Source organism: Ciconia boyciana, chromosome 5, assembly GCF_034638445.1.
Source record: "Ciconia boyciana chromosome 5, ASM3463844v1, whole genome shotgun sequence".
NCBI classification, from domain to species: Eukaryota; Metazoa; Chordata; class Aves; order Ciconiiformes; family Ciconiidae; genus Ciconia; species Ciconia boyciana.
The window spans coordinates 50,728,889-50,755,742 of record NC_132938.1 but is presented as its reverse complement, the minus strand read 5'-3'; the positions used below and the strand labels follow the sequence as shown (position 1 = coordinate 50,755,742).

General features: G+C 40.1%; 1 protein-coding gene across 4 annotated transcripts in view; it reads right to left on the bottom strand.

The window, feature by feature from the left end:
- SH3D19 (SH3 domain containing 19) overlaps nucleotides 1-26,854 on the bottom strand; it is a 91,605-nt gene that overhangs the window by 31,030 nt on the left and 33,721 nt on the right. For 2 of the 4 annotated variants that reach the window (XM_072861181.1, XM_072861179.1), the window contains exons 3-7: nucleotides 13,478-13,518; nucleotides 6,147-6,189; nucleotides 4,765-4,912; nucleotides 4,329-4,530; nucleotides 2,723-3,718 (exon numbers count right to left, since the gene is read on the bottom strand). In XM_072861181.1, the coding sequence (XP_072717282.1) occupies nucleotides 2,723-3,718; nucleotides 4,329-4,530; nucleotides 4,765-4,912; nucleotides 6,147-6,189; nucleotides 13,478-13,518 (1,430 nt within the window). Of the gene's footprint in view, nucleotides 1-2,722; nucleotides 3,719-4,328; nucleotides 4,531-4,764; nucleotides 4,913-6,146; nucleotides 6,190-7,124; nucleotides 7,166-13,477; nucleotides 13,519-26,854 lie in introns of all 4 variants that reach the window. The other 2 variants (XM_072861182.1, XM_072861180.1) reach the window with 2 other exon arrangements.

The following is a 26,854-nucleotide window of genomic DNA, read 5'->3' as shown; positions in this document are numbered from 1 at the left end:
CACTGTTCATCTTAGCACATAAATAATATTCAAGTATCTTTCACTGCTGTGGAGATGCTAGCCTTCTGTTAGAGGAAGCTGATGCCTTATGTCTGTCAACTACATTGCTGTGGGGACTCTGAATTTGTTTTGCATGTTTCACGTTTTCATTCATATGCTCACTTCAACTTCTGCGCCCTCCCCGTCAACAACTGAATGCTTCACCTTCTTACTTTTGCATCAGGCGTTAGTAGCAGCAGTGATCGATCCGTCCAGTTCTATTTACATGAGTCTAAGTACCAGACGTGTTTGTGCTGCATCAGAAAAATTTAAGTTTTGTGAATGCTGTAATCTGTGATGTAACACTGCTGCTCTTTGACAAACAAGCTGTCGGTGCTTAGTTTCAAACACCACTGCATAAAAGCCTTCTTCCCTTCCTAGGGTTGCCATAACAACAAGCAGAGCACTGTCATTTTGCTAAGTAATGACAATGACAAATATGTAAGAAATGCAAAGGTCTGGGGAACTGGGAGCAAGATTAGAGCTTCTCTTCCTGCCTTTACAAAACGTTTTACTGTGGATTCATCTTGCAAATCCTAAGCTGTTCCTATGGGAACATGAGAAATAGCTAGTGTTAGTGCTCCATGTTGCCTCATTTTTCAGAAAGCCAGTGTTCTTCCTGTGGATGCTTTGTCAAGACATAGCACGGCATTAGTAATCAAGAGTACAGGATATGATCTTGAGCTCACAAATGCCTGCAAAAATCTGGAATGAATCCTAATTTTACAGTGTAATAAAGTGATAATGCTGTCAGACCTTTTGTCTTTAGTAGGTAAGAAGGGGTTGCAGCAAAGATGCCATTTTATTGAATGAATAAAATCATGCACAGGTGACTCAAGAAGTCAGGAAACTATTATCTGAATAATTCTTCTATTAACCATGAGAATGGAAAGTATTTTCTCCTTAATTAAATCAAGAATAACACCTAGGACAGCAACCAGAAAGATGAAGACTGACATTCTTACCACTTCATCATGAAAACTGTTTTTCCAGGTGATTTTCCTTTGGGATCACTCAACCTCTGATTTAACAGAAAAATTAATGTTATTTAATTTTTCCAGGTTGAGGGAAAGGCAGTCTTTTAGTGTACATAGCCAAAACATCATTTTCCTTTTTATGCACTTCCAAAATGTAAGTATTCTGTTTTCTTGCCTACTACTCAGAACAGTTAAATTTTCCTTCTGTTTGTTGCATCTATTAATCAAAATAAAATGACTGAAACTTCAAGTTTTACCCTAAATGCACAGAAAACCAAGAGTCATCCCTCGTGCTTCTAACTTTCTTCTAAAACCATCACACGCACAGTGGCTGTTCTACAAGTCCAGTCTCCAGACACGATGATTATGACTCTGGTCCCAGCTAGACACTGTCAGTCATACACTTCCTTGACAGAAGTACGAAACGCCTCTCCAGTCACCCTGTACTCCTGCCTCCTTCCAGGCTTGGTACAGCTTCTGCAGTGTTCCTGGAATCTGTCAGTCCAAGAAAAAATGGACTTGTATCCATGTTGAGCTAATTACCTCTCCTGCAGGATCTTCTGTTGCCTTATTTCACTACTTTCATAAGCTCCCCTGAGATCTGTATGTCCGTACATATTGATGGTAACAGTTTAGGGCTTTAAGGGACTTTCTACATCTGCCTTGGGGTTTTTATGCCAATACAGAGGAGAAACAATAACAAATCGGAACTTCATCGAACGATATAATCCACAAACTGTGAAGAAATCACATTTGTTAACAATCATTAATATCGATTTACTGTGACAACTACACAGTATCCATGCTTCTCTTTTCAGAAAGCTGAGATGTTTAATGATAAATTAGGTTAAAAAAAAAAGATTAAAAATCATAGGTAGTCCCTTGAACAAGGATTTTGTATGACACACCATCTGTTTTAAAGCAGAACTCTCCCTGGATTGCAATGGGGCTGGTAAGCTAAATCAGAACATACTTGAATATTACGAGGGAAAAACCTATTGCTATAAAATTTAATGGCAGCCCAACAGCCACCTGTGTCTTAAACCACCTAAAACAGCATTAAAAAATTGATCCCAAGTGCTTAATGGAATCAAACAAGGTTTATGAAAGGGATGTAGTTGTAGTAATTAATTTGTCCATATGAAATAATTATTTTCACTTATTAGAAAAAATTGAAGTTGCGTAACAAGCATATAGTCACATGACAAGACAAGACACAAAGATAGGAAAGAGAAAATAAGTAGGCACTGATGAGATGGACAGAGTATCCCAGTATGTTTGATCACAAGTTTCCCTAAATGCAACAAATATTGCTGCTTCTCTAGATGACTAGATTTCCACTACAGAACTTCAGGTACTCAAATAAATTAGTCAGATTAGATGGCGAGAGATAAGATGTCCCAAGTTCCCCAGAGAGAATTGTGATACATTCTGGAGGTGACATCTAACATATAACATCAAGTCTTTTATCATTATTTTAGTAATCACGTAATAAATCCAGCAGGCAAGTTCTGAGATTTATATAGCCTTGAAACCTCCCGAGTCTCAAAATCCAAGTAATTTCATAGTGATCTTGACATAATAGAAAACCAAGAATTTCATATATACACATAAACCACGTCAAGACAGGTAGACATAACTCACACAGGATCATACACCTGCAAAGAGTAACCACAGTGACAGTTTAAAAAAAAATTTCTTCTTACCTGCTGCTGCTTCAGAACTGATGTTATCTTTAACTACACAAGCTGGACTTAGGGGCAAAATGTCATCATCAAAACTGATCAGATCTCCTTCCACATCTAGTTTATTTTGCAAAGCAGGTGCTGAGGAGTTGGCTGCAGGTGACAATTCCCCCAGAGACTTGAAACCTTTTTCTTGGGCAGATACAGAAGCCCGTGGGGGAGCAGCAATCGGTTTTAGTGAGGCCAAAGAAAGGGCAGGATTTTCTGCGTAACGTGACTTTTTAGGAACAAGAGGCCTTGGAGCAGGAACAGGAAATTTCTTTTGTCCATCGCTGTTCTCTGCAACTGATCCACTCCTTGCATCAAGAAAATCACTACTACTACTTTTGACAAGGCCAGGTTTTGGCTTCTTTGGCAGTTCAGGTTTGGTTACAACACTGCTCCCAACTACTTCAGGTTGAGGCTGCAATTCCTTGGAAGGTGTCGATTTGCTTTCTGTCCATGCATCCCAGTCTCCTGAAAATCTGCTTACCCCTGGCTTTGGAGCAACTACTGGCTTCTTTGCAGTAACAGTTCTTGGGGTGAATGAACGAGGGGCAATTTCTGGCTTTTTTGATAATCCTGAGGTATCATTAGTTCCTTGGGATTCAAAAACTTTGATCCTTGAAACAATACTATTTTGGCTCTTTTCTGTACTCATGCTGTCCATCACCAAGTGATTGTCTAGTAAGCTATCATCTAAGAGAGGTGACTGCTGAATTAGAGGTTGCTGCCTTTTTGTGGTAGACTGGTTCACTTCTTCTCCATTGTCTATCTTACTTTCAGTATTTTTGACCACAGGTCTGAGATTGCTTCTTGATCTTGGCTTTGGCACAGGACATATCACAGCATTGGGATTTTCTTGGCACCTCTGACCTTCAGAAATTTCAAAGACTATTAAGGGATTCTCATTTTCTGAAGGAGACCTATTCAGGAGAGATGCAGAAGGCCTAGGCGGTTTAGGAGGACTCTGCCCTGCTAACAGAAAAGAAAAGGTTTCAGTTATCTATTCCAGAACATTTTATTTATGTTAATTTTTATCAGCTGTCAGGATGGTAAACATCATGGTTTTATTCAGAACTTACTGCTGCTTGTGAAACTGCAGTTCTCTTTCTAAAAAGATGAATGAAAAAATATACGAACTCTAGGAAGAAGCTGAAGATTGCTGAAATGCATGGTATCTACATGTTGTGAGTTCAAAACTACTTGTTAGCTTGCAGCATGAGGGGCGTGCAAGTAACATCTAGACCAAAGAATAGCACAGTAACTTCCCCAGCTTGGTTTGCACACTTTTCAGTCTGAACGTGTAACCCTGCCGCTATTCTGATTGGACATCTGAGCTCCTCTGGCCCCAAAGCAATTGCCATTATGGCTGAATCGATCAAAAATTTCAAGATTTAATTATAGTCTGACTGTGAATGCAATGGTAGGTCTTCAGAAGAGATGATTTTTACAGAAATTTACAGCAGTAATCATTCACAGAAATTTAACTGTTATTCATATTAAATGCTGCACAGATAAATAACAAAGAACAACTTCAGGAGACAGAGTAAGGTTTTCATCAATGAGAAATCCAAAACACCCTCACCTGGATAGCCTGCAGATTCCCAGTGTGTATGCACACTAGTTTTTACATTACTTCCTGGCAAATGGCTGATTAGTTCCTCCGGAAAGTCAGTTTGTGTTGCAGAAGTAGTGGTAAGTCTAGGAGCAGCAGCATTATTGTTATTTGTTGTATTGACTTGCACTTGATTGATTTCTTTTATCACCTGCTCATATGATGGTGGAAGCTACAAAACAGAGACACAAATATTAATGTACATCCAGATGTGATCCTTTAAAAAAAAAAAAGCAGTATATAAATTTAAAAATACTATATTAACATATGCAGAGGGAAAGAACACTGTCATAGTCTTTTATTCAATGTGATGAAAGTCTAAGCAAGCAAAAACTCTGTTCCTCTCTAACTTAACATGCTTTTTACCTTTGTAAATCAAACACACCTCATGTAAATTCACGCTCACCTCAGCTGGAATATGCTCATTTCTCCTCCACTGAGCATGAGATGAAGCAGAAGGGAATCCTAATCCCTGAGGAGTGACAGGGCTTGCACCTGGAAACCAGGAGGATGGCCGGAGGGGTTCAGCAGCAACTATTGTAATTTCAGGACGCCTGGAAATGAAGGCAAAGGAGAATAATTACCTAAAACTTTTCAAAATAGTTCTTTTAAGTATAAAAGACCAAGGTTTTCTCGGCATGGGAAATCAAAATAACTCAGGTCTTTTTGATTTAACCAAAGATGTTTTTCAATGATTTCAAAGTAACTTACCTGACCTTTCTAACAAGCGCTTAGGCTTCCATTCAAAGCACCTAATTAAATGCCTAAGCCAAAAAGTAGGTTTATTGGCTTCAGTGAAATAATTTACATGCTTAAAGTACTTAAACACAAGTGTAACTCAATTAGATGGAAGAAGTCTTAGTCTTCACAGGATAATGAGAACTAATCATGTGTTTGCCCTTAGCCTGCTACAATGTGAAAACAGTAGGATAGTTAAAACTGCTTCTGGCTGGCTTCCTAAAAGCTTGTCTATCCTCAGACCCCTAGGGAAACCTCCCACTGTGCTAAAGTGGGGCAGAGCAAGCCTCACGAGGCCTTTGGGACAGGGCCTATTTGCTTACAGCATCTAGTACAACAGGGACTTCCGTGACAGTTAAGGACCCATAGTTACTACCCCTGCTTTATCACTGTAGCAACTGCTTTAGAGCATTAGCTGCAGCGATGGCCCACGTTCCCAGACCATGGCCCCCAGAGTACCACTGATCAATCTAGAGTATCACACAAAATACACTTTGAGAAGTGAGTTTTGTGAGTAGATGAAGCATCTGCTACAGAAGCCTCTGTCTGCTGACAGAAAAAACTTGCAGAAGCATAACTTCTAAAACTATTGTAAAAAGAATTAAAAAAAAGAGGGCTACAGTTCCTTCACACCTGAAATAATGGCAGACTCAGTTCACCAGCTATCCAGGTTGGTGACCTCCTTTCCCAACACCCTTTGAGAAACTGGAAGGAGGCCTGAAAGTGTGCTTATTTTCATTGTGAAGTGATCCTGTAAATAGACGTCAGGAAAGTAAAACAGTTCTGCAGAGGTTTGATGGTTGGTTGCAGTCTTTTTTTGAGTACATATACAAAAGTTGATCAGAAAACTGAAACTCTTAAACTACCCTGTGCTTAAGAATCACAGTATTTTTATTTTATTCCAAGTCTAATTTATTTTTAAACACACTAAGGATAAGAGAGAAGGAAAAAAGATAAACTAGAGGAGAAAGCCATAAAAAGTAATACTGTGACACAATCTAACAAGTTTTACAGTAACACATAACTGCAATATAAATAACAGCATCATACCTTCTATCCCTCTGCTGTTCACTATGGCTAGAGGTCCGAGAAGCTATTTAAAGACAAGAAACAAAAGTTTTGAAGAGGTTAAAATATACTGTCACAGCAATAAGATGAGGATAATAGCAGAGCCCTTACCAATCCACTATCAATGAAATGGAGAACATACAGCATCTGATCATAAATTCCAGATTTTAAGAGTGGCCAAGTTTAAAAAAAAAAATTATTTGTATTAAATATGAGGAGAAGTTTTTAAAAGGTTTAGGGTGCAGTTTCATAATCAGTTTAAGTCACTCCATGTCCAAGTTACCACCAAGAGAGATGGTCCTGTTCCCTTTCTTCTTCCTCGCCACACGTTCCTGCATTCTGCATTGTGGTGACGCTAGAGTTGAAACTTTTTTCTTTTTCTTTCATTAAAACAATCCATGAATAAAACAAAAAGAAGTGTTAAACAAGTCTGGCTTTGCTTTTGATGGCTCATTTATGAGATGTGTTCTTTAATCTTTTTTTAATGTCTCTTTTTGTTTGTTTTAGAGAAGGAAAAAGTATTAAGGCACAAAATCTAAGAAGCTATTTCACCCTCCTTTATGTAAAAAGAAAAAATTAAATGTTCCCAGCTAGAAATTTCCTAAAGTTTAATCACTTGTGGATTAAGTCAGCAACATTTCTCCTTTTTTTTTTCAAACTATGTTTTAAGTTACATAAAAGAAGTGAATCCCGACCTCTTCATTTTTCTATTTTTGCCATATTTATATTAAAATAATTTTTTCAATGGCCACATTATATTTTCATTTTGATTTCTTTAGAGAGAAAAGGAAATTATCCGAGGGACAAATTTTTGCATAGCAAGTGCAATTTAGGAAGTGGTAGAGTCTTATTGTGCAAAAGCTGACAATTACGCTTTTCCTGTGCCATCACAGAATCGGCTAGCTGAAATCGGCAAAGCATACTTGATTCAAGAGTTACATAGTGTTGTGTCAGACATACCTCTTCCACAGGGCATTTTTGATGTGCACTATTCATGAGTGCTAGAGGAAAAAAAGAAGGGGTTACAGAAGAGGAAGAGAAGGTGAAGGAGAACAAACCAAGGCTTCAGAGTGCCAGAAACCATGATCAAATGGGTTAGTCACGCAAGGATAGCACACGTGCCAGTGTTGTAAGAGGACAACTGTAATGTCTAGTCACAATATAGTGTCTTAAAAAACTAAAATAAAGGCAGATTTTATTTCTAGTCTCATGCTGATTTTAACAATGGCTGTTTAGAAGTTTCCATTGCAATAAATTAACCACGAAGAATATAACTGAATATGGAAACGTCCACTGTATGGCTCAACAAAGAGTCACTGTAGGAATGAGGAGAGGGAAGTCAATCTCTTTGAATGGTTTATTTAGTTTAAAATCATGGTTTATTTGGGTCTGCACTTTTTCCCTTCCAAAAAGAATGGGTTACATTGAGGAGTTGATACAGATGCAAAGATGCTGGGATCCCATAATTTATACTCCCATCTACCAAAGAGGTATGGGCAGGCAGGTTGATTCCAGTAAGAGGCACACCTCTTTGGGTGTTTGGTTTTGGGCATGACTGCACATCTCCTAAACCAGTTCTGTAAAAATTGTTTGGCTAAAAAAAGTAAATAAAAATCCCCTACACCTCACCTTCACTTTCTTCTTCAGAGATCTTAACAAAGCATTGATCTAATACACTCATAAAAGAAAAAAAAAACTCCAAACCAAACTGACCCAAACCAACCAATTCCAAGATTAATTTTGCAAAGAGGATGGAAGAAAGTGTTCATTTGGTAAATGTATTCAATACAACTGCTTGGGGTATAGTGGAATTACAATGATAAGAGCATTAGAAATTAAAGCTAATTAATGAGGGAGGTAAAACTGAATTGATAAACCTGTCAAATTCTCTGATTCTTTCTTCATTTCTAGATAAATTATATATGCTGTTTTCTCCTGTGAGACTCTAAATGTACTTCTAATTATTAAAGTTATTAAAACAAGTAAGAAAAACCTAAAAAAGGTCTGAAAGACCTTTTTCCTTTCTTAACATAGGCAAAAACCTCCACTGAGGCATCTATGTAATCCATCAAACTCCAAATTTCAAGTAAACAAGTAAACTCACTTGAAAACAACACATTTAAAATATTTAGATAAAAATAACTTTACTAGTAGATATAAATATGTCTCTTCAAAAGGGCTAATATCCAAGCCATCATATATGTTTTCAGAATGTGCTCATTCTGTTTGAAAACAAAACGAAACAAAACAAATCTCCCAGGCATTTATGGAATCAAGCTACTTCCATGTACATAAACATTTAATATAAACATTTATTTTTTAAGGACCTTGACAAAGTTCTTCCCTCTTTCCAACAACCGCCCCCCTCTTTTTGCCGTCACATTTTTTGTTACAACCACACTTTTAGAACATCTTTTGTTCTGGATGCTCTTAAATCCACAGTAGGAGCAGAGGTGAAAGCTACTGCATCTTCTGCTCTCACATATTCCTTGGAGTTCCAGAAATACTAGGGAAAAGAAAATATAAGCTTTCTAAATAATCCTTGCCCCCAGACTTGCACAGCTTTTATTCCTTTACCATTTCAAATAAATGAATTTAAATTAAAAAGTGTATGAGAGAAGACATGAATTTTTAAAATATAGCACACACCTGATTTAAAAACAAAATAAAAAAAAACCCAGCCATTTTTCTGGCCTTGTGGTCTTTTGATCCTGTAAGTCTATTCTTCGCTCCCTTTGTGGATTGCCTTGAAAAAGCATGCTATTAATTTTTCCCCCAGATTTCAAATTATGACAGCTTTAAGATTTAAAAAACCTTTCTTCCATCAGGGGAGTCAATGGAAATGTATTTCAGTGCTGGTTTACATACTGACAACTGCAGACAGTTGGCTCCTCAACTTCCACACTAAGAAATGGTCAGGGTGAGAACTGTTGACATTTCCAGAATCATATGCTTAGTGGTAGTTAAGTAAAAGGTAAGCAAAGCAGTTAACAAAGGGGTGAGACAGGAAAAACTCAGTGCATAAAATCCACACTTTTTCATCTTACAACTTTATTGGTCTCAGGGGAAAGAAAAAAATGTCAAATCAACTCATAAGATTGCCACTATTTATTTGTGCTAGTGTCAATGAGGCATCTAAATGTGTTTAACCTAGTACAGCAGAATTTAAGGAAGTAAAGGATTAATGGTAAAACTGTAAATAGAGGACAGATCAGTGACTTATAGATTCATTTTTTTGTACATATTTCTTACAAGCACTATTTAGTGGGCTTTATCCAATTATTTTTGAACATGCAGTGGTAAAGGGTACTCAGTTTGTGCTGTACGCTTATGTTTCGAATGTTTTTCCTCTAATGTTTCTTCTCTGGGTCCTACTTTTCAAGTGCACTTAGTACGTCATTTGTATTTGAAACACAGATTATGGCACAGGGGGCATTTTAAGCTACAAGATCAAGATGCCTGTATAAGTACAAGCGCCATTATACCACAAACCCATAAACTGCGATGCTACAGACAAGCTGGTGGCAAACAGAAGTCTGACATGCATTTTTCAGTCTTTGGAAGAGAGCTGTGCTAGAATTTACAGTCTTTCAGGCAATCTTTTAAGGCAATATAGAGGCAACTATGAAGTTCATTCAGGGATCTGCTCAGAGATACCATCCTGCTGTGAGCACTGAGCACTTCCACAAGATACACACTGCATAATAATATTCGTATGTTTCCATTAGCAAGTCTGTATGAAATACTGAACAGTTTTGCCATTGCAGAGTGTTTTAAAAGCAAGTTTCATTCTGCATTAAAGATTGGAACCATAGCCTCAAATAGCCCAAGCCTTGTGGGAAATCAAGCTCCAAATTTTTCTGATTATTTTTATCTATTGTCCCTTCCAGCAGCTGTGAGTAAACACAATCCTGCCAATTAAGTATTTCAGTTAATTCATATTAACTATTATTAATAGGTTTTAAATCAATAATATTACTTTCTACAACAAGGATGTGTGCTAATATTTAAAAACACAGCTTCTTTCAATGCTTTTCTAACACAAGGCAAGACATTTCTACCATCAATCCTATGAAATATGTAGACTATTAGACTGAGAAGTTATTATTCTTACTATATAGCTGTCTAGGAATAAAGGTTACTCATTATAGTATCTCAAGGAGAGCCTCAAGAGTGGGCAAACAATCCCCCCCTTACCTACAAAGTAATACACCAGAAGAGCTGACAGAATGGGCCCATGCAAGAGGCCACGCTTGCGGTCTTTGCAATACCAAAGGTGTTACATGGCTGCAGAGGCCCTTCTTCAGGGAACACTAAAAGGATCAGGTAATCCTCAAGCCAAAACCACAAAAAAAAGTCTGATTTCACCCAAGATCTGATTAGATTATTTCTGTACAAATGGAAGTTCAAACTAATTGGAAATTTTCATGCATCTCTGAAGTAAGAGAGTTGATGCTTTTCTCCTGAACTATTTCTCGGCACAAGGGGGAGGTCTTGCTCCTTTTCTTCTACTTGTTTCCAGGCACCTCAGGGAAATGTTAGGTTGTCTGACATTAGAGATGGGCTGATTTAATGCTTGAATGCAGCTAAAAGAGATGGTGATGCCCAATTCCCCTTCCAAACGTGGACTTTTGTCCCCTCTTGAACGCACATTAGCATTCATATGACCCCACAGCGAGTTCAGAGTGTTAAATAAAAAAATAAGCACTTTCTGTACAGTTTTTGTCCATTTTATCTCCCTGAACCTGCTCACCTTGGGCTCAGACCACCAGCAGCACAGGGGAAGGAACGTGCCACCCCCAACAGCAGCCTCTGTTTCCTGCCCCTGCTTCCTGGCTCCAGTTCTTATTTGTGCAACTTCAGTGAGGGAACTGATCAAAAATAACCTAGGGGGGTGACGGGGATTCCTCTTCCCACCCCCAGTGAGGTCAAATACCCTTTCCACAGCTGACCAAACTGCTGGGCACCATAGAGGCTGGCATTGCTGCCAAATAAAATCTGCATAACTACACCCTTAGAGCAAGCCTGTAGTTTCACTCAAATTTGACAATAATGATTGATGAAGGCACTTCACTCCTTCCTACACCTTTCCTTGGGCTGTATGTTCCTGCCTCTGCACCATCCTCTGCATCATGCCAGCCAAAATGTTTGTGCAGATGGGGATAGAATCAGGTCACAGAATTGATCTAGCTGGGAAAAAGTGGGAGCCAAAAGAACCTAAGAAGCCCCCAAGCAAAACAAAACAAAAATGGAAAACAAGCAAAACCCACAGCCAAAAATGTCTGCAAAACTGCCAAATGGGAAGCCACAGCCTCAGAGTGCATACAAGCTGTTATACACCCTTCATTCAGCCCCGTATTTGCTTAGGACAGAATGAGAATGGAACAAGCTTGCAGGTTCTTCCAACATTTTAGGGCAGCAGACTTGTTTCTGTAGCCCCGCTCCTTAACACCACCCTATTCTGGAAGAGTGGAGAAGCGACCAAAAACATCATTCCCCTTTGTCTCACTACTGCAGCATTTAGCTTGCCTCTTTTTACTGTCTTTGGCACTCTTGTGCATGTTGCTGTGCTGGCGTCAATGGAAATAGTTTCACCGATTTCAGTGGGAGCTGGATTTAGTGGTGTGTCCCGGCCTGAGACCATCATTAAAAATCCAGGGGCAACTTTTGAAGAGTTGACATTAAAAAATTACTCCCAAGCACATCCCATGTTCACATGCTTGCTTTCTTCAAGCACGTTGGGCTCACTTTTCTGAATTTTACTGAGCTGTCAAACAATTGAAACAAAATGACACCATCTTTCCATCCAGAGCTGTAGTCAGGGTGGCTGAAAGGAAAATAAACCCTCTTCCTCTTTGGCCACAAGACAGGGAGAGACTTACCAGTACAAAGTCATATAAAGCATTGTCCACACATTGGGAAGTTGAAACTCTGCACATACCTGTCATGTTTCTTGAAAACTAGAGATAAATAGCCCACGGAAGCTGTGATTAAGAAATAAAGATAGCTTTCTAACTCTGTTAGGGAAACACATTTTTCCAGAGAATACCATGGAAGGGGAGTTAGGAATTATTAAGGTCTATTTTTAATTTAGGTCCATCCCACAGGTATGGTTACTGCCATACAAAGAACTATGGTTTCATATACAATGCCTTGATATGTGCACGGAGATTTTTTTCTAGCTTATCATCTGAATAATTCACACGGTATTTATATTTCATCATAGTTATTTACATATTAATATTATTAAGTATAACTTTATAACATATGAGCCAGGGCTTCTTGACTAGATTTTTTTTTAATTTGATTGTGCCTCAGAACAAAGTATCACTTGCTACTGTATTTTCAAAAACATAGATATCAATTGCTTAATGATCTTTTAGACAGTTTCTCAGTTAGAGAAGGTACTGGGGCTTCGGCAGCCTGAATCAATTTCTGACTCCACCACAAAAGGCCCTCTGTGATCTGGTGCTCTCTGTTTTCCAGTTTCCTATCCATGGCAGCAACAGCACAGATAAAGTGCTGCATTTTAACTACAGCATCATGTAGACTTGCTCTGAATAAAGCTTTCATGATCCCCTTTGACTACCTCCAACGTAATCCATACTAATGAGCCCATGACTAATAGGTCCAGGAGAATCAAATCATAGTACATACACTAATTTATTTTTCCCCATAGCAGAATCCTGAGGGTTGTTTCATTAATATGAAATTGAAATCATGGACAGAAAGGAAATAAAAATGAAAAGCGGAAGAAAGAAACAGCATAAATACTTTGGAAGATGCAGCTAAAGAAATTCTCTGCCTGGAAATATCATGAGCAGGGAAAGGGAAAGAAGAGTTAAATGATTAAATCAGGGAAGAAGAGTTTGGACTTTAATTCAAGATTTATAAACAATTTTCTGTTTTCCAAAATGAGCCTGGTGCATGAGTCTAATCCTGTCCCCAGTATCATCAATGAGCAGTTGCTGCAGATTTCTACTAAAATAGAACAATCTTCTGTTTTGTCAAGTGAACTAAAAACTGGGCATGTGTAACCCAAGTTTTTCAGAGATGGATCATATCTGTGCACAAATGCATTAGTGCATCAGTAAGAAAATGTTAGTAACTGGCAAGAAGGAACAGTCTGTCAGCAAAGCAAAAAGATGGTCTAACATGAAGCAAAAAAGACAAAGAGTGAGAGATAAATTACAGCCCCCCAAAAGCCTGCTAGCTACTTCATTTTCACATACAAAGTTAACCAGTTACTAAAAATGAAGATGTAGCAATCTTACAATATTATGGTTCTCAAAAAATAGGAAAAGTAGACTTACATCTCTTGATTGCTGCTCTTATGGATGACAAGGGTCCTTGGCTTAATGAACAAAAAAAAATTATTACAACATGGTTAATGTCTCAAAGAGAAAACAACTAAGTAACAACATGCAGAAATTTGCCATAAATTGTTAAGGGTTTGCCAAGTGCATTTTTCCCCAGGTTGTTATCTTACAGAAACTTGTCCAAAACTCCTGGAGTATACAAACATACCCAACCCCTTCTAATGAAAACCAGGTTACAGCTTAGCTGCAAGACTCTGCAAAGATAGAAAGCCAATTATTAAAACCATTTTTTCTCTCAATTCTGTGTTGGAGGTTCACATTCTGTCTCATTTGATGGGAAAACCTGGAGAAGAGCCCACGTGGGTGTGCATATTCTCAGATTATAAACGTTTAATGACTTAACATTCTTGTAAATAAATAAAACTTACACAGTCGAATAAAAACCTACAACCCCTTTGCTAAATATTTTTAACAATTACTTAACAACTTATCTTCCCTTTCAGTTGAGATTGCATTTTTCAGTAATAACTTGATGGGTGGGGTTACACAGGAAGACAATGTGACCAAAAATTTGTTGATACACAAGGACAGAAAAATGTTTCCTCTTGCCAACTCATCTGTTTTCTTGGTAAGACTAATGCCTCTCTTCTGAAGCTCTTATTTAACAGATATAGCAGTCCTTACTATCTTTGCAGGTAAAAATCAAAACTAATTTGGGATTATAATTTTCAGAAAGTGTTGCTAACTTGAAGAACATGTTATTAATAACCTGCCATTTGTGCAAAGCTACAAAGGAGATTTAAAAAAAAAACACAACACACAACTACTTCAGAAAATGACTTTTTTGCTCTTTTTTCTTTTTTTTTTTAAACACAACAGGTAAAGAATACTTGTTGGTGAGAAGCCTCTGGAAGAGCTATATAGTCTTTTTAAAGGCTGAAAATAAATAGACTATATCTGGTTCAAACTAATACATATTAATTACAACAGAAAGGTATACTGATCAAGCCTTTTCCGGAAACCTTCCACCACAGCCTTCATCAGCGGTATAACAGCAGGAATGTTAGTACAGGGAGGGCATTAGCATTTTAACACTGCTCTCCTGCCTGCAGCCGGTGTGCAGCACACCAACTCTGTCAGGGCTCAGTTTAGCTCCACATGCACTTCCATTGCAGTTGCTGATGGCTGCAATTACTCCAGTGGGATGAAGACCAGGGGGATTTGCAGGAGAGAAGAAAGAGACAGTCAAAAAGGACGTGGATGAAAAATGTCCTCCCTCTACAGTCATTCTGAAAACTAATTAAGACTAGAAATGAATGTTGCTCTGACCGAACTGTTTTCTGAAATAGTTTGACTAGTCTAGGATAAACAATGCCTATTTGTCTGGTTTCAGAAACAGTTCAAATGTGGTTTGGCCCCTATCCACACAGCTAGCAAAGCTGCATTAGAAAACATTTCTATCAGTCATATTTCACCGTGCATTCTCAGCAGAAAAGGATTCAAATTTTCCTTTAAAATGTCCCATCGTAATACAGCCTTATCTTTAAGAAACCCTTTTAGTCGCATGTTCCTCCCAGATGTACCCCAGACTCTTTTTTTAATTCCTTGTAACTCAAGTTTCTTTCTTTTGGATGTTCATTTTTGAAGCTTTATTCTTCTGCTTTCATTGCTGTGAATAACTTCAATCTTTAGGGGTTTATTTTAATCATATTTAGTATCAGACAGGAAGGAGACTGGTCTGGTAACATGAATCTGAAATCTTCTGAAGTAGCAAAAACTTTCTATACTCAGAATTCAAGATTTACTTAAGTTTTATAGCTGGAAATTAGGAAATCTGTAAAGTATGCATATTCAAGTATCAGTAAGAACCAAAAGGAACAAGTTAAGTTCTTTCTTCCGCCAGCAAGAGCCCTTTGACCCATTGCAATTTGCCTCAGAATCTGATGAGCACTTTCAGATACCAGCAGGTATTTTTGGCTAGAAATCATATGAGTCATCAGGTAGGCAAAAGTTCAACTTTTCCATGCAACATGAGGACCAAAAGGGTATAGAAAACGATTTTAAAATCAAAATGCAAAGAACAAAGAAGAAAAATCTTTCATGAAACCAGCCTAGTCAGGTTGAAGTATCGATATATCAAGAGCAAGGCAGTTCAAATATGCAACTCTCCGTGTAATTTAGAACCCAGGATAACATGGTTCTGTTAGAAAATGTATGAGCTCACAGGCAAAACAAGCTGTTAACAGACAGTTTTTCTTCTCCGCTTTCCATTAACAGGTCACCCATCAACAACCTTTCGGCAAAGCACTACATTTCCTACCCCCAGGAGAGTTTGATTCACATTTAGCTTACAATAATTTAAGCCCTTTAAAAACATGGAAATGGGAGTGGATGTAGAATTTTTTTTTTTTTCATAAAGCCGTGAAAAGGAACTGCAAATTCCATAACTTTGTTATACACTTTTAAAAATTATTTTTACACCAGTAATTTATATTTTTTATTTATTATACCAGTAATTTAAATAAGATGTTGTTCTTGGGGCAGCTGGTGATTTTGCCCATACCTTATGCTGAGCTAACCCCTCCCTGTCCTACAGGCAACAATTTCTGGTCTCCTGTCCTGTCTTGCAAAGAGAGAAGTGATAAGGTTACTAATACACTCTGCTCCACAGTTAATGACACATTTTCTCTCAAGCCATCCAAATAATTAACATAACCAAATCGAATTTAATTCTCCTATTTGAAGAGGTAGGAGCTGCAGCAATTACTCTACTGTATGCAGTCCCTGCCTCTTTCCCACCTCCTCCTCCTGTCCGTAAGGCACAGAAATGAACCGGAGCACACACAAAATCCCCACAAACGCACATGTCAAGGAAAAACAAAGGGGGAAGAAGTTGAATCCCCGTGGGACCTCTGATCCTGGTCCCAGTGCAACTCCTCCGACAGTTACATCAGAACACCTGAGGGGACAGCGTGACAATAACTAGCCCCTGGGGGCAGGGGACAGCAGCTCCTCTGTTGCCCTGCAACGTTCATAAGCAAAGTCCAGATTTATACGGCTGGAAGAAAACAGTGCAGACAGCAGGAAGTTTCAGAGCACTAAAGACTGATAAACACCAACTGATAAGCTCCAACACCACCCCAGCCATACCTAATATGGAATAAGATGCAAACTATTCATCCATCCCCCACACAATTTAGCATGCAGGAGTGGACAACCAGAGCAACTCCTCTGACATCTGCACATTTATCCTAGACCTCGCTCACTGTTAATTTAAAGCACAAACTTTGTTTCATTTCCAGCTAAGGGCACAGCTTCGTTGAGCTTCACCCACCAGCCCCTCAAAAGGCAGAACTAACCCACCTCTGTGCACCTAAACCAACCCACTCAATAGGTTCAGAGGATCTGTAAGCTGCTGTACCCGCTATGCTGAAAGCAGTTGGGTACTTTAAGTCGGCAGTAATACGAAAAGGGTCCCATGGGTCACCATTTCTGAAAGATAAAGAACCTCGAGTGGTGTGTTTGAAGTTGTTAAACACCTACTCACTCTTCCTGGCAGGCTTTATTCTGGGTTTCAAGGACAGGTTGTCTAAATATAAACACTTGAGGAAAACGCTTCAAAAGTGTATTTTAGGTCTGTGTATCGGGGAAATAAAATTGCTACAAACTAGACTGGGCAAAGAGCTGTAAACTATTTAGCGGAGTAAGTGCACTTACTGTGTATAAACCATGGTCTCTCCCTCATTAGGGGCTCTGCTCTGACATTTTTACTTGCATTAGAGCAGTGTCTCTCTTCAAACGCAACTTCAGTGTGGCTACGGTATTCCTCAAAGGCCCCCTCCTGCGGGGTGACTCCTGACCCAACACAGCGACCACGTGAGTATCACTCACCTGAACAGTCCCCACTCAGCAGAGGAGGGGAGGTGCTGTTCAAGTGGAATAAAGCTCAGATAACACAGGCATCTCCAAGCGAGCAGGCAGAGATTTGTGTGTGCCTGGAGCGGGACAGCATTCAAGTCACACATTACCTGAACAAAGAGGCCAGGAGGTTCTGGGCTACCTTTCAACCCACAAGTCTTTTAGCTGTTTCAGGAGCAGCAGTGGCTCCAGCCCAGCCGAGGGCACCTCACGGACATGTTCCCACCAGCCAGCTGATGGTGAGCCAGCTCTGCTGCTGAGCGCAAACAGGCAGAGGAGTGCTTGGCTTTACCTGCCTCTGGAGAGCACAGGCAGTACTGGCTTGTGACTGCTCCCTCCTGCCTGTAAGCATACCCGTAGCCATTTAGGGGGGTCTCCCCAGGCTATCTACAGTCTTCTGCCCTACGGGTTGTGGTACTGCTTGCGATACAAAAGACATCCCAAGGTACGGTCCTGTCTCAGCATCTCTCCTTCATCCACTTTCACCAGTCTCCTATTGGCTTGCATGGGATTCTCAGCAGGAATTGAGCAATCCTCCACAATGCCTGCTCCCTTTATCAGAACCAGGACCTTTGGTTTCTTTATCTAAACTGACATAACAATGAATATTCTACAGGAAACCTGATTGCACTTCTTTCACACATCACTCTAGACATACACAAAAGTGGGGGGGGGAGGGGGAGGCAGGGAAGAATGAAAAAGAATGATCACTTGTTCAAAAAATGAATATACTGAAGCATCTGCTGCAAAGTCTCAAAATTTATCCTTCACATCACGTTATATGAAGCTTTTCTTAAAGTATCAGTCCTTAGGTTCACACACTTGTGTAAAAGCTTTTAAACATATTTTTAATTGTGATGGTTATTGACCTTGTCTTACACACACACACACACACACACACACACAGAGTAAAAAAAGTTAAAATGTTGCTATTTTTAATGTCTTATGACTTCTTGGAATGTGAGCCAAGAATTTTTAAATAGCTGATGTTGAAATTACTGTGAGGCAAAACACTAGTTTAATAAAAGGCATCATATATTCCTCTCAGTTACTTTAGAAATCATGCCATCTTTGTAACAGCCAGTGTACTACAGTGTAACTTTTAAAAAACTTATTAGAAGACATTATTCCAAACACAAAAAGTTTAAAATGTGTTGTGGTTTAGCCCCAGCCAGCAATTAAGAAACCAGGACAAAATGCCACCTAAATGACCGAGTCACAGAAAGATGTTAGTAATTTTATAGTTAAATTAAGGGTGGTGCAAAAGATCAGATTTATCACCACCCTGATAGTGGGCCAAAGACAGACCTATTAGTTTGACCAAAAAGCTCCCCAAGTTAGGACAGAAGAGTCACAGCTATCCCATCTTCATGATGTGGATGCCGTAGACAGAACTGTATTAATCCTGTGGATTAAGTGAATCTGCACTGAAAATGTATCCACAGTGATCAGCCTCTTCAATGCCTCCACTGCAGAGGACTCCCAGTCCTCCAAATGATACATGTAAATTAGATTACATGACACACAGACTCCAGGTGCAGTTTCCCCACAAGTGTAAGAAAAGCAGAGACTGCGCAGCCAGCAGTCCCACCTTCCCCACGCTCACCATTTCCACCAGCTCTCTTGTGTTGGTGCTGACATGGTCACAAGTCTGCTGGATCAGCCACGTGATTTTGCTAACGACAAACAATCCCATCCCAAACATCCCGATTAGTTTTCGGCCAGACAGGCCGACTGCTCCAGCTGGCTGCAGAGCCACATGAGCACGAGGGTGACGCTGGAGAAGCAGTGGGAGCAGACAGCCAGGGAGGCCAGCGGCAGTCCTTGGGGTAAGCAGCTCAGCCTCTACTCACAAAAACAAATCTTAAATCCGTGACTCTGCAGCTAATCTGACAGCAAATCAAATGCTGGCTATGCCTTGGGTCAGCTGTTCTTCTCACCCTCCAGTATCAGTTGATCCACTCTTCCCCCCCCCCTCCCTGTTAGTGGTGGTCATCCAGATTGGCTCACTGGGAGATCAGACAGGCACCAGAAAAAAGCAGCTGGCAGCAGCCTGCCACCATAGTGGTCTCTGTAAAATGAAGATGCACTCTCACGTTCTCTGCTAAATCATGGGGTATTGTCATGGCCCTGTGGGTACAGAAGGCTAATAAAGATCCAGTCACCTAAGAAATCACATGCTGAACAGTATAGGTCTGGTCACCTAGGAAATCAGACTCACCTCAGTACGACTTTACTTCTCTCTGGGGTCCAGCCCCAAAAGCAAGTAGTCCTGAACGAGTAATTAAGTCCAGTGACAATTCAATCCTCATCACTATGCTGAGGATGCCTACTTCTGCATCACTTAATGAATGCCACAACTGCAACTTCCCACTGTCTGGACAAGCGAGGATGTAGTTAAGAAGCAGCTAAAATCCAGCTGCTCAGCTAATTAAAACAGCTCATGTTGATCAGCATAGGGAAATCCTTCCAGGAGTTGCTCTCTAGCTGTTTCTTCAACCACTTATTACATATTCATGTGCTTGTCACTGTCATACTTGGGGATCATATTTCAGCAACCGAACCTTCAATTTTAAGGCAGAACACAGGCAGGAAGTCAAAGCAGATCATGGCAGCAGATGATAACATTTCACACTCCAATTCTCACAGCAAACTAGAAGTCATGAGGTTGCAACAACTTCCACACTTAATAGTGTCCAGCTTAGATCTTGAAGCTGAAACACCTCCCAAATTTTTTGTGAATCTGAGTCACTCAGCTCATCTGTACCCTGAATTAACTCTTTCCTGATCCAGAGCTACAGACATGCTAGATAGATTTCCTCTAGCATTTTCTTTCAGACAACAACCTGAGCTGAACTGCACCTTACCCCCGAAGATGACTGTATGAACACACCCATTCCAGAAAGGCAAATCCTCAGAGCATGATTCAAGTTATTCTCAGTCTTCATTGTATATTTACTGATTTTAGCTCCCAACAAAATGTAAGTTACAAGAATGAGAGCTCTGCTTATTGAAGAGTTTGGCCCTCCTGTAACAGCTAAGAAGATTCTCCTCTATGCCATCTATCAACATATTTTTACTCACTGTTGTGATAACCCTGCTAGTATGTTTTGATTAAAGTTGATGAATACTATTTATGCTTTAATGACAATTTAACCTTGGTAGTAAATATTTCTAGCAGTAGAAAGCACCTATAATTTTAATAACGGCATAATAGCAATGCAGCACTGTAAATGTAAATGCAAGTATCACTGAATTGTCATGTGATAGTGACAGGATATTTAGGCACAGCCAGCACTATATTCAGACACAAAAGTAAGGGTCAAAAAACTGAAGGGAAGAATGGGCTCTTTCAGATAAAACAACTTAGCTACAAACTGCAGCTTCTTCTGATGGAAATTCTTTACCATTAGTCTACAGAGCTTCTGCATTTGTAACCAGATGTAACCAAAATGATTAGTTTGTTCTTTTGTAACTAAGCAACACAGAGATAGGAGCAGGTTAGACAATGCTTTAATATTGTGTTCGTACACCTATGGCTATGGATATGCTACTATGCCCAAAGACAATTGGACAAGGAGTAGTACAGACATGCTGCTATGTTCCCAGTACAGCCCCAGCCCATCTTGACAGCGAGTTGAGGGTGGTTAGAATAATTGGTTTGTGTTAAGGGTGCCAAATCATTGTTAGGAACCATGCACCATGAAGAAGGGGAGCAAGTTACATAAGCAAGGTGGGATTGCACATGTCCAGAAGAAGGGGTCACCTAAAGGACACACCTGTACGACCACCAAGGACCACCAGAGACCCCCACGGAAGCCCCTCGGAGCTCAAGGATGCATGCGTAATGACCACGCAAATATGATAATTAGTTCCAGGAAATAGAATGAATATGCATGATTATTCCGGGAAATTTGATGCATATGTATGTAACTGGACAATATAAGTTTCGGCTGATGTAACCTGCGGTATGCACGCTAGGTGGAACGATCCCCCGTGCCTCCGGCGCCGTAATAAAGAATGCCTGCTTCTTAATACTACATTGGTGTTAAGGAGTTTGATTCCCGATTTCGGTGACAGTTTTGGTGACCCAGATGGGACCCTGCTTCTGAATTTCGACGGATCCGAGGGATTGCAGGATCTCCAGCCGGCACCGAGGGATTCTCAGGGAGAACCTCTGATCCCTGGACCGAAGAATTCTGAGCAAGATCCCCTGGAACAAGGTAATAAGGCATTCTTCTAACGGGTAACAGAACTTTAGGTAGGACGTGGGTTAGAGTCCCACTCTGGGCAGTACGTGGGGTTAGAGTCCCACTTTAGGTAGGACGTGGGTTAGAGTCCCACCAAAGGTAGGACGTGGGTTAGAGTCCCACCAAAGCCTGCTCGTAAGGCGCGGCGAAAGCTACGCAGGGTTGGGCTAAGAGGTACCTTGGTTGGTAAGTCTCTGCTAGGCGAAAGCCTGTGGAGCAGGGCCCAAGGGGGAGTCTTCGACGGGGGGTTGAAGTCTCCAAGGTTGGGATTTCTGGCAGGGGGCTGGAATCCCAGAGGGAGCTCCAACAAGGGTTGGGGTCCCTCTGACTCGTGCTTGTGATAGTGCACAATCACAACCACTAGTCGTTTGGGAGATGGGTACATTTCTGAGTAAGAAACCTATCCCACAAAGAACACCTTTGGGATGTATTTTAAAACACTGGAAAGATCTGGGGGGTGATCCTTTGACTCGGAAACAATTAATTGAATATTGCAATCATTGGTGGCCAATGTATACTTTGGAAGGTGGGGAGAAATGGCCAAAGAATAGTCCATCGCAATATAATACCATCTTGCAATTAATGTTATTTTGCAAAAGGGAAGGTAAATGAGCTGAAACAGCTTATGAGGTATTTATTTTTGCTTTGAGAAATCATCTGGAGTGGCAAAAACAGTGTGGGATTATCCAGTAAAATTTTATGGTATTGACTTTGGAAAAAAATAGGGAAGGAATAAGAGTTTAAGATGATGTTGCTCTGCCTGTAACATTGGAAAAGGGAATGGCCCAAAGTGAGAGAATTGGATCTTTTGCTACAGGCAATTAAGTTGATGACTCTGAATGATGAGGACTGAAGGAGACCAGGGGAGTCAACCCCAGCTGAAGACCTGGTTACATTAAAGCTGAGGAATGATGAAGTAGAATTTTTAGTTGATACAGGGGTAACATATTCGGTATTAAATATATGCAAAGGGGGGTTTAGTCATAAAACTATAAGTGTTGTTGAGGGAGCAGGGTGGAAGAAAATCGGCCGTTTTTACAACCTTTGAAATTCAAATTGGGAAAGCAATGGGTAACTCATCAATTTTTGTATATGCCAGAATGTCCATCATCTTTGTTAGGAAGAGATATATTGAGTAAATTGAATGCACAAAATAATTTTTAAAAATGGGGAGACTCACCTGTTAATACCTGAATCAAAAGCTGTGGAAACAAGAATTTTTATGTTACAGAACACACCAAGACCGAAGGAAGAAATTCTTGCAGAAGTAGAGGATGCAGTAACACCCTTGGTATGGGCTAGTGGAATTCCAGGTCGGTCTAAATTGGCAGAACCAGTAAAGGTTGTTCTAAAATCTGGAACTAAACTGGTAAGACAAAACAGTATCCTATCAGTGGGAAGCTAGAAAGGAGTTGGAAGAATTAATAACAAAATGTTTGAATTACGCATTATTGATAGAATGTGAATCAGAATACCCTGATATTGCTAGTGAAAAAGCAGAATGGCAAGGAATACAGGTTAGCTCAAGATTTAAGAGCCATGAATCAGATTAAGACATTCACCCAGTAGTAGTTAACCCATATACCTTGCCGACATCCTTAAAAGAAAAACAGAAGTGGTTTACTGTACTTGATCTCAAGGATGCTTTCTTCTGCATGCCTCTAGACAAAGATATCCAGGCATATTTGCCTTTGAATGGAAAGTCCCACCACTGGATGCAAGACACAACTCACCTGGACAGTGCTACCTCAAGGGTTCAAAAATAGTCCTACAATATTTGGTAATCAGTTGGCAAAGGAATTGGAAGTGTGGAAAAAAGAATAATATTGCAGTATGTAGATGACATTTTGATAGCAGCAGAGACTCGAGAGGACTGTTTACAAGTGACCATCAGCTTGTTGAATTTTTGGGACAAGCAGGATACCGAGTATCAAAAAGCAAGGCCCAGATTGGGAAAGAGACTGTGACATATTTAGGCTTTGAAATTTTGCAAGGACAAAGAAGATTGGGAGCAGGCAGAAAGGAAGCAATTTGTCAAGTTCCAGAACCCAGAACGATATGGGAATTGCGGACATTTTTGGGTATGGTCGTGTGGTGTCAATTGTGGATCCTCAATTATGCAGCTTTGAAAGGATCCCAGGAGAATTACCTGTTGTGGACACCTGAGTGTTGGACAGCTTTTAAAAATCTGAAGGCAGCTTTGATGTCTGCACCTGTGTTAGGACTCTCAGATTTAGCAAAGCCTTTTGAATTGTTTGTACATGAGCGATAACATCTTGCTTTGGGTGTGTTGACGCAAAAATTAGGAACTTGGAAACGGGCCATTGGGTATTTTTCTAAGCAATTGGATAATGTCAGCAAGGGATGGCCTGGATGTTTGCGAGCTGTGGCAGCAACTGTACTCTTAATCCAAAAAGCAAGGAAATTAACCATGGGGCAGAAAATTACAGTTTATGTCCCACATATGGTAATTTCTGGCTCGGAGCAAAAAGGGGGGCAATGGCAGTCCCCAAGCCGCATGCTTAAATACCAGGTCACTCTCTTGGAACAGGATGATGTGGAACTTAAAACTACAACAGCAGCGAACCCAGCAATGTTTTTGAGCTTGGAAATGGGTGAGTCTTTACACCATGATTGTTTGAAAACTATTGAACAGCTATATTCTAGCAGACAGGACCTGAAGGACGAACCATTGCCTAATCCTGATTTGGAGCTGTTTATGGATGGAAGCAGCTTTGTCCGAGATGGAAAACGGATGGCGGGGTATGCAGTGGTCACCACCACCCAAGTGATGAAAGCTGAAGCTCTCCCTGTGAATACACCAGCACAGAAAGCAGATTCACACACATGGAGCTATCTGGAAGGAAACAGGACTGTTGTCAGCTCAGGAAGAAATTATTCAACTCCTCCAGGACATCCAGCAGCCCAAGGAAGTAGTGGTAATGCATTGTAAAGCACATCAATTTGGACAAACCGTGGTAAATGTGGGCAACCGGTTGGCTGATAAAACTGCTAGAGAGGCAGTGGAGCAAAGCATCCTTGCCCTGGTACCAGTAAAACAGGTAAAACTTCCAACCCCGAAACCAAATTATGGTAAATTGGATAGATTATTGGCAGAACAATTGAGAGTAGTAGAAAATGAGGTGGGTAACATCCACCAGACAAGTCATAGTTACCCCACAAATAATGATAAAATAGTAGAGGGAAAAAAGAGAGAAACACATGGGGGAATTGAAGTGATGATTGTGGATTTACAGAAATCAAGATTGCTGTGTGCACATCCCAAATGTTACAGCTGCTTTGAATGAACAAATAGATGATATGAAGAGGGTGGCACAGCAGACTCAAGGTTTAAGGAGTGAAATGCAAACAAATTGGTTAGGCCAAATTTTGGGACATTTTGGATTTCCTCTTAAAAGATGGATAACTGAGTTGTTACAGACACTAATCATTTTGATTACAGTTGTTTTGGTGATTTGTTTGGTTTATCAATGTTTAAAGAAAATGTTGACACAGAAATCAGCGATGAAGCATCGTACACCAATGCCGGGAGAGAAGCCACCTGCTTATGTTGAGTTATGAAAGATTAAGAGTGGAAGTATTGAAAAGATTATTATTTCAAAACTTCCAAAGGGGGGAAATGTAACCAGATGTAACCAAAATGATTAGTTTGTTCTTTTGTAACTAAGCAACACAGAGATAGGAGCAGGTTAGACAATGCTTTAATATTGTGTTTGTACACCTACGGCTATGGATATGCTACTATGCCCAAAGACAATTGGACAAGGAGTAGTACAGACATGCTGCTATGTTCCCAGTACAGCCCCAGCCCATCTTGACAGCGAGTTGAGGGTGGTTAGAATAATTGGTTTGTGTTAAGGGTGCCAAATCATTGTTAGGAACCATGCACCATGAAGAAGGGGAGCAAGTTACATAAGCAAGGTGGGATTGCACATGTCCAGAAGAAGGGGTCACCTAAAGGACACACCTGTACGACCACCAAGGACCACCAGAGACCCCCACGGAAGCCCCTCGGAGCTCAAGGATGCATGCGTAATGACCACGCAAATATGATAATTAGTTCCAGGAAATAGAATGAATATGCATGATTATTCCGGGAAATTTGATGCATATGTACGTAACTGGACAATATAAGTTTCGGCTGATGTAACCTGCGGTATGCACGCTAGGTGGAACGATCCCCCGTGCCTCCGGCGCCGTAATAAAGAATGCCTGCTTCTTAATACTACATTGGTGTTAAGGAGTTTAATTCCCGATTTCAGTGACACATTTGCAAATTGGGAAAGATGACAGTGCCCTACTTCTACAGTTAAACAACATGAAACAAAGCTTGTTTCTGAAGAATGGTTCTTGGTTTCAATTATTTGCAGCAGCATTTCAGCCAGTAAATCAAAGCCCTCTCTAGCCACTGACAGGACATTCTGCTTACTTTATACATCTGTGTACATCAAATACAATCTGGTGGCTGAATGAACTCCAGAACCTTTGTAACTGACATCACAGATGAATAAAACCTGGTTTAATCATGAAGGATGAGGAGGACAAAGGCATAAAGAAAACCCGTAGATCTGGATCCACCGGATTCAAGATATTTTTACAGCACTTTAACTATTATAAAGTATGGATATTACATTTTCTCCAAATAGTCTGTGTACTTCATAAAACATATAAGTATAGTGTTAAAGTTATCTTTGAAGTTTTGCAAAGGGGGAAAGCAGTATGTGAATGTCCTCATACGACCAGAAGCATTAATAATGATTACTAACAAAACAAGTAACACTGCTTTACAATAGTATCTTAAATCCCTACTAAACCAGTTACCTGCAGATCAGCAAAGAGAAAAGAACAGGGGATGGGAGGGGAAATCACCCAAAGTAATGAGAAGATAATGAAAAGATGGGTGTGTTTCATCTGGCCATTTGAAAACATAGAGGTTGAGAAGCTTAGGAATAGAAACACAACAGAGCATGGCTCCAGAGAGAAACAAGCAGGAGCTAAAGGGTGTTGACTGCAAGAGCAAGAACACAGCAAGGACCCAGAGGACGCATGAGCTGGAGGTGAGGAATCTGCAGGAGAATGCTCGGGTGCTTGCAAGCATACAGACTTCAAAGACTTCAGAGCAGTAATCAAATCAGGGGTACAAGGTATAGGTGTTTCTTATTTTGCCTAGATCTGTCTGTTT